The following is a 13,059-nucleotide window of genomic DNA, read 5'->3' as shown; positions in this document are numbered from 1 at the left end:
TGCAAAAGATTGCAGAACGACCACTTAATGGTATCATGTGTTCTTTGCCATAATCAACAATATTAAACTGTAAAAGACTTGCAAAATATCAGTTGATTTGTGACGAATACAGGAAGTACAACATTTTTAAATCGCAATATTCTCGTTTTCTGAGACAATCCTGTCTATATATTGGGATTGAAGTTCAGTATATTTACAATGTGTCCCTAACCCCCCACAGGATAAGAACAACTTGGAGATAGATCTGAACTACAAACTGAAGACTCTGCAGCAGCGACTGGAACAGGAGCAGACTGAGCACCGAGTGACACGAGCACAACTGACTGACAAATATGAGTCCATCGAAGAGGCCAAATCCGCCGCTATGAACGGTATGTCACAAGGTACAATTGTCAAATATGACCTTCTACTCTTGTTATAATTGTTTGGTGGCTGTAAACTCCTTTTTACATTTTTTTGTTTGTTTTTGTGAATGACTTGCAATGCTGTATACAAAAACCCAAGATAAACGATTTTACTTCAAATGGTGTCTGTCAGAAGCAGAATTTCTGATTGCGTCAGATTATTTTTCAAATATCAATCACACTGAACAATATCTTGAATCTTTTATGACCTCTCTCTCACACACATATAATACAAACAAATTATATGAACATATGGAGTGCTTAGTTCCTGTAAAATGTGCACACTGACTGCATGTGAGATATTTTTTACAAACAATTATCTTTGGTAGTAATGTACCATACAATTTTTGTCTGGTTTACAATCGTCTAAATATGCTTCAACCTCAGCCGTTCAGGTAAAAATGTCAGAGGAGAATGTGGCAAGGATGCGAGCGGAAAGCCGGGTGGTGGAAGTAGAAAAGCAGTGCTCTATGCTGGAGTTTGACCTCAAGCAGTCGGTCCAAAAGATGGAGCAGCTGATGAAGCAGAAGGAAAGGCTAGAAGACGACGTAAGTGAACTTATTCAAAGCAGACTCAATTTAAATGTTTCTACATTCTTTCTAAACTCCCTGCTCCCCTTAACTTCCTGGTGGTTCAGGTGAAGAATATAAGGATACAGGCAGAGCAAGAGTCCAGCAAGCGCGTGCTATCTCAAAATGAGCTGAAGAGCCGTCTTCAGGAGGTGGATCGGCTGCGGTGTTCGGAAAAGCAGCTCAAGCAGGAGATCAACGTAGCGCTGGAGAGCAAACGCTCTCTGGAGTTTCAACTTGCACAGCTGACAAAGTAAGTTCCTCCCAGACTGTGTAGTTCAATTAAATTATTGACGAAGATATGATTTGGCCTGACAGATGGATTTGACTGAATGGTTGCATGTCACAAACAAACATTCTTGGTCACAATCACATTTATTCTTAATGCAGTGTTTTTCAACCAGTGAGCCGAGACACACTAGTGTGAGACCTTGTCTAGTGTGCTGCTGGAAATTTTATCTTTGCAGAAGAGCAGGCGATTGTTTGGTATCTTTGCTTTCTTTCAGTAATCACCTGAGTAACTGTAACATTCATCCACATCAGTAGGTGACAGCATATTACTGTTTTTTTTCTTTATTAATTATCTGCCTGATAAAGTAGTACAGGGAAATGTATAAGAAAACATTTTTGTTTGACAAAGCCGTTCAGGATTGCACAGCAAAAATAATAAAATGAGTCAAATAAAGTAGACATCTTGCACACGTTTTCACTTATTTTAATTCTATAATTTATTTTTTACTGATAAAAACTAAAAGTTAAAAGTTAGAATGTAGGGAAAAAATAGTTTTCCTGGCAGATCTTTTTTTTTTTTTTTTACCTTATTTTAATTGATATAATAGTTGTATACAGGATCTTTTATTTCATATTTTTCCATAAAAACGAAATGGAAACATAGTATAACTTTTTAACTAAGTTAAAAATGCATTAAAATCCCAAATTACAGTAATTATGAAACAAAATGAAAAACTAAATACCACAGCAACCCTGAATTTGTTCTGTCAATTGAGGCAATATAATTAATTATTCATGCCTTAAAATAAAAATATTAACCTGGTGCCAGGAATTATTTTCAACAGACTGTGTGGTTCAAGATTTTTAAATGAAAAAAAGTGTGCCTTGCCTTTAAAAAGGTTGAGAAACACTGCTTTAATGAGTTTGTTTGGGAATTTGGGATGCAAGAACGAACTGGGCTGCAGATGTGCCCATTTACTGCCCTGACTGTAATGTAGTTTATCCGTCATCTTCTCTTCGCTGCCCTTGTTGTAATGCTCTTTGCAAGTCAAGCTGCTATTCCCAAATAAGTGCTATTATTGCAGCTTAATGGTGCAACTGCGACAGAGCTGATCCACAGCGCTGTTCACGGGGATCAAACTTTAATCTGAGTGCCGGTACTTCCCTGCTAATCCTTTAGCTGCTTGTGATGACAGCCATATTTTGCTAATGGAGCTCACAAACGTGACAAACGAGCTTAAAAATGCTTTTGGTGATGTTTTTTTTCCAGACAATACAGAGGCAACGAAGGACAGATGAGGGAACTTCAAGACCAGCTTGAGGCCGAACAGTATTTTTCTGTGAGTTATCCATAGCTCCTTCTAATCTCGCCTGGCTTAAAGATGAAGGTGAAGAAACATACTGTCAGTCTCATCGCTTTTCCACTCTTTTTCTGCAGACTCTTTACAAAACTCAGGTCAAAGAGCTCAAGGAGGAAATAGAAGAAAAGAACCGGCAGGTACAAGAAGCTCATAAAAAAGTGCAAGAGCTGTGTAGCGAAAGGTGAGTGTGCGTCTGGCATTGCCCCCGGCCCACTGTCACATGGAAAAACTTCATAATTAGCTTTAATTGTTTTTTTTCCCCCACACAAAGGGAGTCCTTGTCTGCCCAGCTGGATCTGACAGTGACAAAGGCGGAGTCAGAGCAGCTAGCACGGGCACTGCAGGAGGAGCAATACTTTGAGCTCAGCCAAGAAAACAAAAAGACCGTCACCAGGCACAAGCAAGAGATCGCTGATAAGGAGACCACAATTGCACGAGTAAGCAAAACCCAATGTTGTTTTACCTTCATGTTTTGCAGGATACGTTGTTTAATTTTAATTTCCCCCCCATCAGCTTGAGGAGTCTTATAACACTCTGACCAAAGATGTGGAGACTCTCGCCAAAGAGAAGGCAGAGTTGAGTGAGAAGCTTAGCACTCAAGAAGAAGGTACTTGCATTTCATATTTCTAATCAGTATTTTGGTGTCCCGGTCAAATATCAGATATTTGCCCATTATCAGAGAAAAAAATTACAGAATTGTATTTCATCCTAACCTCAAATATTTGCTCTCATTAAAAAGAAATCATTCCAGTTTGTACCCCATGATTTTTATCATTTAGCATCTGGCATTCAGAATAAGTTTTATGGGTTGGCCAAGACTTATTCACATTTGAGACAAGCAAGTCTTAAGGTTAAGTTTGAAAATGTTAACTGCAATCAATTTGGATAGCCAAAATTCTCTAAATTTAAAGTATTTGTTGCCCGACTTGGATTTGAAGGAAAAAAACTGCAGCAATATATCAGGGTAATAATGTATTGGACAGTACTTCGAGCTGCTATATAGGTTTTATATTGGAAGTGAAATTGTATCAGGACACCTTGATTATAGTTTGTCAATGAATCGTTGGTGTGCTTACTAACTCCTAAGACCTGGTGTCTACATGCATGGACATAAATACACATTAGACAAGAAGCTTGGCTTTTAGTAGTTAAAAGGGAGCAAGCATATTAAAGAGCATGCTTTCAATGTGTATGACTAAATTGCTCCAACACAATATTTAAGTTGAAATGAGGTTCTGTGCCCGGTTAATGACTGACTCATTCAAAGACATTTTTTTTCTATCCATTACCATATTCCAAACACACACTCATGCACACATTTTGTGCTTTCAGAGTATGTTGCTCAAAAGGAGGAGATTGCAAATTCAATTAAGGCTAACTATGAGAAGGTCCTCAACACAGAGCGCACTCTCAAGACACAGGTAAGCATGCTTCATTTCCCAATTTTACCCAATTCATTTTTGTATGCACTGTTGGCAGCCTGCTGTCTGGATATTGGAATTGTTTTATTGCCATTGATAACAACATAGCAGATCTGGTAAACATAATAAGAGACTTAAAATAAGATTTAAAAAATAGAAATTAGGATAGTCAATATTTACCAGGTAGTGTTTGCAGACTGGCCTATGTTGTAAGTGTATCAGAAAAGAAATCAATAAAACAGTGTAGTAGCACTGTGCAAAAAAGTGTAAAGAAATAAAATATAAATATATTTCTTCCTATAAAAAGGCAAAAATAGTATACAGTCATGAGTGCTTGTTTAGGGCTGTTATGGCTCTGGGAAGTAATTGTCTCTGAGCCTGTTGATCATCGATTTAATGCCTCTATAATATCTGTCAGAGGGCAGCAGGTCAAAAAAGTGGTTGGTGTGAAGGCAGGAGTACTTTTCATTGTCAGCTCTGCTGCAGTAGCACTAGCCAACAATGTCTTCCAGAAATGGGCATGGAAGCAGCCAATGATTTTCTAGGCTGTATTGACTTTGTTGGGCTCTTCTGTCTTCTATCATGCCCCTAGACGAAAAAAAAAGACTGTACGGAACCTTATATATGTAATTTATTTAGCCCAAATATTTTTACCCAACAATACCAGGTTTCTTGAAACTCCAAATATCTTGTACACGCATCTCCTTGAGACCATATTTGAGTTGAACAGATAGGCTCCAAGTAAGTGTCCTAGAGGCACGACAAAACAATGAGGGGCCACCATGTGGCGTGGTACTGTATTAGAGACTGTTACAATGTAAAAATGTTTACTTGGCTTTCATAAGCATAAGTACACTTATTTAATTTAACCGCAATCATTCGGACAATCCTAACTTGTTAACCTGCTTAATAAACCATCAGGCGGTGAACAAGCTGGCAGAGATCATGAACCGCAAGGACATGAAGCTGGACCAGAAGAAGAAAGGCAGCACGGCCGACCTACGCAAGAAGGAGAAGGAGAACCGCAAGCTGCAGCTGGAGCTCAACCAGGAGAAGGAGAAGTTCAACCACATGGCCGTCAAGTATCAAAAGGAGCTGAGTGAGATGCAGGCTGTGAGTTCACCATTTGTTTGGATGATTTGGTTCGAAGACGGGAAACGATATGAAAACTGCCCGGTCACTCCATCCCTGCAGCAACTGGCCGAGGAATGCACGTACCGCAACGAGCTCCAGATGCAGCTGGACAGCAAAGAGAGTGACATTGAGCAGTTGCGCGAGAAGCTTAACGACTTGCAGCAGCGCATGGACAACTCCAGCATCACCAGCTTGCTGACGGACGAGACGGACAGCAACATTGCGGGTGAGTAAACCGTGGGATTTTGTGATATTTTGGGGGATTTTTGATCACACCCAATCTAAAACATGTGAAACATTTCTGATGAATCAAAATTGAAAACGGTTAACAATTCTTACAATTATTAACAGAAATGGGAGCTTAGGCTCCCTTCATTGGTTTTTAGTTTTGCTATTCAAGTACTCGTAAACATGTTTTCCATATGTGCTTCTGACATCAGTTTAAAACAATCGTGTTTTCAATTTTATAATAAAACAATATCTAATGAAGAAAAAAAATAGCATTTAATCTGAATCCTCTATTAAGAAAGTATCTGATCACTGCCCTTTCAACTAATATTCAGGGTATTTTATGCTTTTAGCTCCTTTAATAATCTCTCCTTCACAAGAAGTTGAAGCTACAAGCTAGATGACTCCTTCTGCTGTCTTGCGACTTTTGTACTAGTAAAAATGTGTTTACTTTTAAGGCCAAGCTTTTTTGAATCTGTTAATTTTCCCTCCTTCCTAGATGGATGGATCTATCAGACTTTTAACAGCTGTGTCATACAAATTCTCGCTGGAAGCTAGCATGACTTTGTTCTACGTTCAAGTTTAGCGTTGTCGTCATCAGAATCTACAACTAAATTAAGGTTCCAGTTGGGAAAATGTACAGTGTTTATTATAATAAATAGAAACAGTAAGCATTCACATCTGAAATTAAAACTACGGAACCAGGATATTGCAATTAAAAACCAGGGTATTGCAATTAGCACTCTGTTCCAAAATTGTGCTTTAGAGTATTGATAGCTTTTGGGAAGAAGCTATCCCTCACCGTTTGTTCGGGCCCTTGTGGAGATACAGATACTAAAAACTAGCGCCACCTTTTTTGACACCTGTAAAAAGGCAACTCATAATCACTGTTTTTTATCTGCCTAAGCATTTTATTGCCTTATTACAAAAGTCAATTCCATTGAAGTTGGGAAAAAGTTTAAAATGTCAGTAAAATTAGAATAGAATGACTTGCAAACCTTTTCTAACCCATATTTAAATGAATACACCACAAAGACAAGATTATCCATGTTCAAACTCATAAACTTTATTTCCATAAGCAAATAATGATAAACTTAGAATTTTATAATTGCAACAAGTGCCAAAGTAGTTGGGAAAGGGGCTTCTTCACCATTGTGTTACATCACCTTTCCTTTTAATAACACTCAATAAACGTTTAGGAAGTGAGGAGACTAGTTGTTGAATCGTTGATAGTGGAATCCTTTCCCATTCTTGCTTTATGTACAGCTTCAGCTGTTCAACAGTCCGGGGTCTCCTTTGTCTTATTCTACGCTTTATAATGCGCCACACATTTTCAATGGGAGACAGGTCAGGACTGCAGGCAGGCCAGTCAAGCACCCGCACCCTCTTACTACGAAGCCACGCTGTCGTGAGACGTGCAGTGTGTGGCTTGGCATTATCCTGCTGGAAGAAGCAAGGGCGCCCATGGTAAAGATTCTGTTTGGATGGCAACATACTTTGTTCCAAAACCTGAATGTACTTTTCTGCATTAATGGTGCCTTCACAGATGTGCAGGTTACCCATTCCTTGGCCACTCATGCACCCCCATACCATCACAGATGCTGGCTTTTGCACTTTGCGTGCATAACAGTCTGGGTGGTTCTGTTCTTCTTTGGACCGGAGGACACGACGTCCACAATTTCCAAACACAATTTGGAAAACTGACTCATCAGACCACAGAACACTTTTCCACTTTGTATCAGTCCATTTTAGATGGGCTCGGGCCCAGAGAACCCTGCGGCGTTTCTGGATGTTGTTGATGAATGGCTTACGCTTTGCAACATAAAGTTTTAACCCACACTTACGGATATAGCGTCGAACTGTATTGACTGACAGTGGTTTTCCAAAGTGTTCCTGAGCCCATGTGGTGATGTCCTTTACACATTGATGTCGGTTCTTAATGCAGTACCGCTTGAGGGCTCGGAGGTCACGGGCATTCAATAATGGTTTACGGCCATGCCGTTTACGCACAGTGATTTCTCCAGATTCCCTGAACCTTTTCACAATATTATGGACTGTAGATGATGATATCCCTAAATTCCTTGCAATTGTACTTTGAGGAATGTTGTTTTTAAACTGTTCAACAATTTGCTCACGCAGTTGTTCACAAAGAGGTGAACCTCGCCCCATCCTTGCATGTGAATGACTTAGCTTGTTCGGGTCTCCCTTTTTTATACCCAGTAACAACTCTCACCTGTTGCTAATTCATCTGTTCACCTGCAAATAGTTGGTTGATTTCCATTCATCCACTTTCTGAGTAGTTATTGACACCTGTCCCAACTATTTTGGCACGTGTTGCTGTCATCAAATTACAGAGTTGATGATTTTCTCCCAAAACAATAAAGTTTATGAGTGAAGACAATAAATATGTTGTCTTTGCTGTGCATTCATTTAAATATGGGTTGAAAAGAATTTGCAATTTACTTGGATCAATTTTTATTTGCAATTAACACACTTTCCCAACTTCATTGGAATTGAGTTTTGTATATCCATTAAAGCGACGTACTGTCCAGAAAATACATAAATGATTAAATATGCAGCCTAGCTCAGAAGATGATTTTTCTTGAAAGCTCCAATTGCTTAAAACATTATTATGTGCCATCTGAACTTTTCAGATATTAATGCAACTTAGATATTCTCAGAATTCTGAGTGACCTATTTTAAAAACATTAATATTAATACACATTTCACGAAAAAGTCAGTGCAAAGGATTTAAAATAAATACCGACCTATCAAAACTGTGTCTCAAAAACAATTCTCTAAAAATAGTTCAATGTTCACAGATGCCCTTGGTCTGGGTTGTCAGTAAAATAGTCCTCAAGTAAATTTCAATTGCTGTGCAAATTCTCATGATGTTCCATTTTTCAGCTTTACTGAAATTACATGTGAACATTTTCATTTGCAAAGTTCTCTTATTAACCTGTTTGAGTGAAAAAGTCATATCCATAATCCTAGAAGTTTCTCTATGTGCTACTTTCCAGTATGGTTCTTTTTCCACCAGCGCAATAAGCGACAGCAGACTACATATCAATTTTCCTTGAAACGATGCCTGTGGTTAAATCCCTCTCTCTCTCCATTTCCCCTTCACATCTAGTCCTCGCTCTTCCTCTCTTTGTAACTTCTGTTCCTTTCCCTCTGTGAGTAACCGAGCAGACGAGCTCCCCCTTTTGCCTGGCCTGAACGCGCTGCAGCTGCTGTTCTGTTGTGGTGCTCTTTCGTTGGTTTAGTCCCCTTTTGAGTAGGGTTTAGTTTCAAAACTTGACTCTTGACTGTTGAGTAGGCTGAAATATTTTGGATGGTCCCTGTAAATGATGTTTACCCTGATTTTAAAATCCAGCACCACAGATGATGGGGCTTTGCTGCTATTTTTCTTTGTTGTATTTTTGTCGTTTTACTTCAAGCATTTAACACTTTGTTGTTTTGGGGGCATGCTTAAACTGAAATGCTGCTTGGACTGGAAGCGCTCCTTTACACACGATACACTTCATGTTCAGGCTGGATTTACAGTACAAGTACACATACTTAGTAACCATTAAATAGTGTTGATATCCTATTTTAATTTTTGTGAATGTTTCAATTTAGAGTAACAACCACTTCACTCCAATAGCCACACCTTTTCCTTAACAGTTTTCCCACGATTTTCGCGGTTGATCTGTTCCATAACCACTCATATTAAAGGAATCTGGGATAATACTATCGAGCAACCCTCAATGGACTTGTAGTCCAAAAACGAACGATCCCAGCTAATTTTCTTTAAAAAAGCCTCATGTGTATTGGTGGATTTCTCTGGTACATTTCAATTTCATTTTCTGCCCCCATGGAGAAAATTCCACAGTTGTATCCAGGCACATTTAGTGAAAGTCCATGCTTCTGGCAAGCCATGTACGAGCACAACTTGTAAACAGACCAGATGCAGCAATGGAGCACACTTATAAAGGGAGAGCAAACAAGCACGGTACTTTTAAGTATGGTGAGTGATGTGAATGAAATAGTCTTAAAATGAAAAAGTTAATTAAGCCCAATTTAATGGGCTGTGATCGTGAACTGCGCCTATTTGATATATATTTACTCGACCATCAACCATACCCAATGTTAATCATTTGAGAGTAAATCTCATCCAAACCGTGCATTGTAAATCCAGCCACACGACTGTTTGTCTTTTCAGTTTGTGCTGTTTGAGCTGCATGCACTGACTGATTTCTGTTTTCACTTCACAGCCTGAGCAATCAAGTCAGTCAAGGGGAATTGTATACTACTGATAACTAAACAAGTCTGTAGCTTTTGCAATGTGACTTGCCGTGTTTCTTATTGTCTTCTCTTGCATGGATAATCTTAACTTCTTTCTTGTTACCTCCTAAACAAGAGAAAAGATGGCCCTTCATTTAACTTTTTTTTCCCTCGCCCAATTTAAGTTTTGCATGGCCAGCTTAAACGTTGCCTCTTCAGCTGCACTTTTGATATTGAACTTTGGCTCCTTTTTCAGAATCCAGACTGGAAGGTTGGCTGTCTATTCCTAACCGCACAAATATAAAGCGATATGGATGGAAAAAGCAGGTATTTGGATTTGTGTGACCTCCAAGGACTTGTTTCAATCTTGCCCCATCTCATTGAAATCTTAATGTCGTCTTGTAGTATGTGGTAGTGAGCAGCAAGAAGATTTTGTTTTACAACGACGAGCAAGATAAAGAGCAGTCCAACCCATCTATGGTACTAGATATCGAGTAAGTTCCCTTGAAAGTGACCACGTGTAGAGTGTTTGCAATCGTCAAGAGATCTTATTGTCCCTGTCCTCTCACAGCAAACTGTTTCATGTGAGACCAGTGACACAAGGAGACGTGTACCGTGCTGAGACTGAGGAGATTCCAAGAATATTCCAGGTAAGATATACCTTTTATAAACCCTTATACAGATGGCAATATTCAGGCATCTGAAACAATTAGATATGCATGAGCAGAGTTACCTTTTGTTTATAGATAGATAGATAGATACTTTATTCATCCCCGTAGGGAAATTCACACTTCCAGCAGTCTACCCCGTTGTTTAATAACAGATGAACATGATGCCCTAGGGGTGCTTGTAGCGAAGTGGATGACGTCACGCGAGTCCAAAAATTCGACATCCCTGCGGCAGATGGAAAACTTTTCTTTGTGAAAATCCAGGGATACACCACCTCGTGTTAGCAAGTCCGCCTCCTCTCCGATTCCCCCCGGATTTCGTGTCTCTGTTTAGCGGCGTTGAAGCCGGATTGCTCCGGGTAGCTCCGGGTGGCTACACGTTAGCGTCCGGAATGCTAAACGTGAGCCACGTTTCCGCAAAACACAGCAACTGCGCTCCCTGTGCGCTTCGATGTTTTCCACCAGCACTCGATGATCTTATTTGGTCGTGAGTTCGCATTTACCATGATTACGGATGGTACTGAAGACTTATAACGCCGCTAGCCGCTTCGCTAGCTCCGGCTTTTCCTCCACGATAGGCCCCTTCATCACGCCGGCACGAGAATTTTTCAGGGCAAGGAGTTGAAATTCCTTGAATACACGCATTTCTTGTGCGTTAAAACCCATGTCCATAGGATAGAAGTAATCCATAGTGTAGTTGTCAAAACGGGAAGAAAAAACACCGAAGATAGGAGCAGACAATAAAACAATAGGGCAGCTGCTGGAAAAGGCAGCTTTGATTATACTGTATGCGTAATGGAATATTTAATTTGAAGGAGCTCTACATTTCCATTTTTTAATGTCACTTTCTTCACTAAGGTAAATGCATGTTTTGATGTAGAGACAAAGAAGATAATGTATTTAAGTAAGGCGTGTTCTCTAAATAGAAATTTTCGCAAGTAGAAAATGTGCATGCACACACTGTAATTCAATGCAGTAGTTCAATGTTGGTATTCCAGATGTGTTCACATGCACAATAATTCTAGTTGAGAAGTGATAAATCTGTTTTATTTGTGTTTTTAGAAATCAAATTGAGAACACATTGAGGTTCCTGCATGTTTTATATGTGTTTTGCCTACAAGTAAACTTGATAAATAGGAATTTGTATGAATATTTTTGGTGTCAGTTTAACATTTTCTGAAATTGTTTTTCATTTAATTTTCTTTTAATTTGCAAATTTTGGGATTTGATTGTCTATTACTGTAATGTCCATTAGGTTTTCTTACGCAATCCATGCAAATTCTCCCCAATTAGAGGGCTGGTGGGGCAATGCAATTCCAGGGGGTCTTGTAAGAAACACTAATTCCACAGCTATTTAGAAAAAGATGTTGCTAAAGATAAAAAAGATAACTTGCTGGAATTGTCAGAAGATATAAATAAACCCCAAAAAGCACCATTGGGGGGTAAACAACTCTGGTGTATCTGATGATAAATCAGACATTGCTTTAATTCATCTTTCAGGGAGACTTTGCATTTTCCATTCTCTAACATTAGTTTCTGGCACCATGAGTATACATTGTTTGATAATGAGATAAAATCAAATGCCTTTTCGTATGTCATCTGTGTCACTAGTGGACTAGTGGTTAGGTTTCGGTGCTCTCACCGCCGTGAACCGTACGTTTCATACAGTGTTTCGCGATTTTGGTGAGCTATGTTTTGCGATTGATCAATCATTGCATAAATAGTATACCGGGCAGCAGGTGCCCCCTAAGGAAAAGCTGAGGTGCCCGCAGACCTCTTCTAAAAAAAAAAAGCTCAATATTACTCGGTCATTGTGATTTTCTTGTTTAAAAAAATACATTTTGTGTGATTTTTTTAACCCTCCTTCCAATAATTGACCTGGTATTAAGATATTAACAACATAGTAATAACATAAATTATTTTAGAATCGCACATGCTCTTTGCACAAATTACTAATAAAAAGTAGCTCTCAGCTGTTGTGTTACTATTATCCTGTGTATAAAGCGCACCAGGGTATAAGATGGACTTTTAAATTCCTGGCCAATTTCAAGTTTTTAGGTGAGCTTCATAGTCCTGAAATTGCGCTTATTCATTTTATATATGTATCGTGTGTTGCTGTATCCATTTTCTGTATTTTTTTTCGGGGATCCTTTAATATTGTGAACCTCTTGCAGATATTGTATGCCAACGAGGGCGAGTGCAGGAAAGAGGCGGACATGGAGACAGTCCCTCAGGGTGACAAGAACTGCCTTCCTCACAAAGGCCACGAGTTCATCCCTACATTGTACCACTTCCCATCCAACTGCGAAGCGTGCTCCAAGCCGCTCTGGCACGTTTTCAAACCGCCGGCAGCGCTCGAGTGCCGTCGATGCCATTTTAAGTGCCACAGGGACCACTTGGACAAGAAGGAGGATGTCATTGCCCCTTGCAAAGGTAATTTCAGATCAAACACCCATGATAGGGAATCTTTAGATGAGACTTAATCATTTGGGGGTTTTGCAGTAAACTACGACGTGACCTCGGCCCGGGACATGCTCCTGCTGGCTCTGACCCAAGATGAGCAGAAGAAGTGGATCGGCCATCTTGGAAAGAAAATCCCCAAGACCCCACCTAGCACGTTTTCCAGAGCTTCGCCTCGCTCCATGTCCACTAGGCCTGGGCCTAACCAGTCTTTCCGCAAAAACCCTAAAAGCAATACGGCAAAATTGAGGTAATTTTGGGACAGTTCTCCTTTAAACCCCTTTCTTGTGTTTATTCTTTCCTGGTTGGATGGGGTA

At 39.6% G+C, this 13,059-nt stretch overlaps 1 protein-coding gene across 2 annotated transcripts in view; it reads left to right on the top strand.

Moving 5' to 3' along the window:
• Positions 1 to 13,059, top strand: part of rock1 (Rho-associated, coiled-coil containing protein kinase 1) — a 61,062-nt gene that overhangs the window by 41,507 nt on the left and 6,496 nt on the right. For both annotated transcript variants that reach the window (XM_088348127.1, XM_088348119.1), the window contains exons 18-32: positions 221 to 371; positions 792 to 952; positions 1,042 to 1,226; positions 2,475 to 2,544; positions 2,643 to 2,746; positions 2,837 to 3,002; positions 3,079 to 3,172; positions 3,898 to 3,986; positions 4,908 to 5,099; positions 5,181 to 5,346; positions 9,871 to 9,941; positions 10,020 to 10,108; positions 10,186 to 10,264; positions 12,457 to 12,715; positions 12,785 to 12,992. In XM_088348127.1, coding sequence (XP_088204253.1) covers positions 221 to 371; positions 792 to 952; positions 1,042 to 1,226; positions 2,475 to 2,544; positions 2,643 to 2,746; positions 2,837 to 3,002; positions 3,079 to 3,172; positions 3,898 to 3,986; positions 4,908 to 5,099; positions 5,181 to 5,346; positions 9,871 to 9,941; positions 10,020 to 10,108; positions 10,186 to 10,264; positions 12,457 to 12,715; positions 12,785 to 12,992 — 2,084 coding nt within the window. The remainder of the gene's footprint in view (positions 1 to 220; positions 372 to 791; positions 953 to 1,041; positions 1,227 to 2,474; positions 2,545 to 2,642; positions 2,747 to 2,836; positions 3,003 to 3,078; positions 3,173 to 3,897; positions 3,987 to 4,907; positions 5,100 to 5,180; positions 5,347 to 9,870; positions 9,942 to 10,019; positions 10,109 to 10,185; positions 10,265 to 12,456; positions 12,716 to 12,784; positions 12,993 to 13,059) is intronic.

The sequence above is a fragment of the Urocampus carinirostris genome, chromosome 1 (genome assembly GCF_059441175.1).
Source record: "Urocampus carinirostris isolate Australia breed hairy pipefish chromosome 1, RoL_Ucar_1.0, whole genome shotgun sequence".
Classification (NCBI taxonomy): domain Eukaryota; kingdom Metazoa; phylum Chordata; class Actinopteri; order Syngnathiformes; family Syngnathidae; genus Urocampus; species Urocampus carinirostris.
The sequence above is the reverse complement of the archived record's forward strand: the minus strand, read 5'-3'. Positions and strand labels throughout refer to the sequence as shown.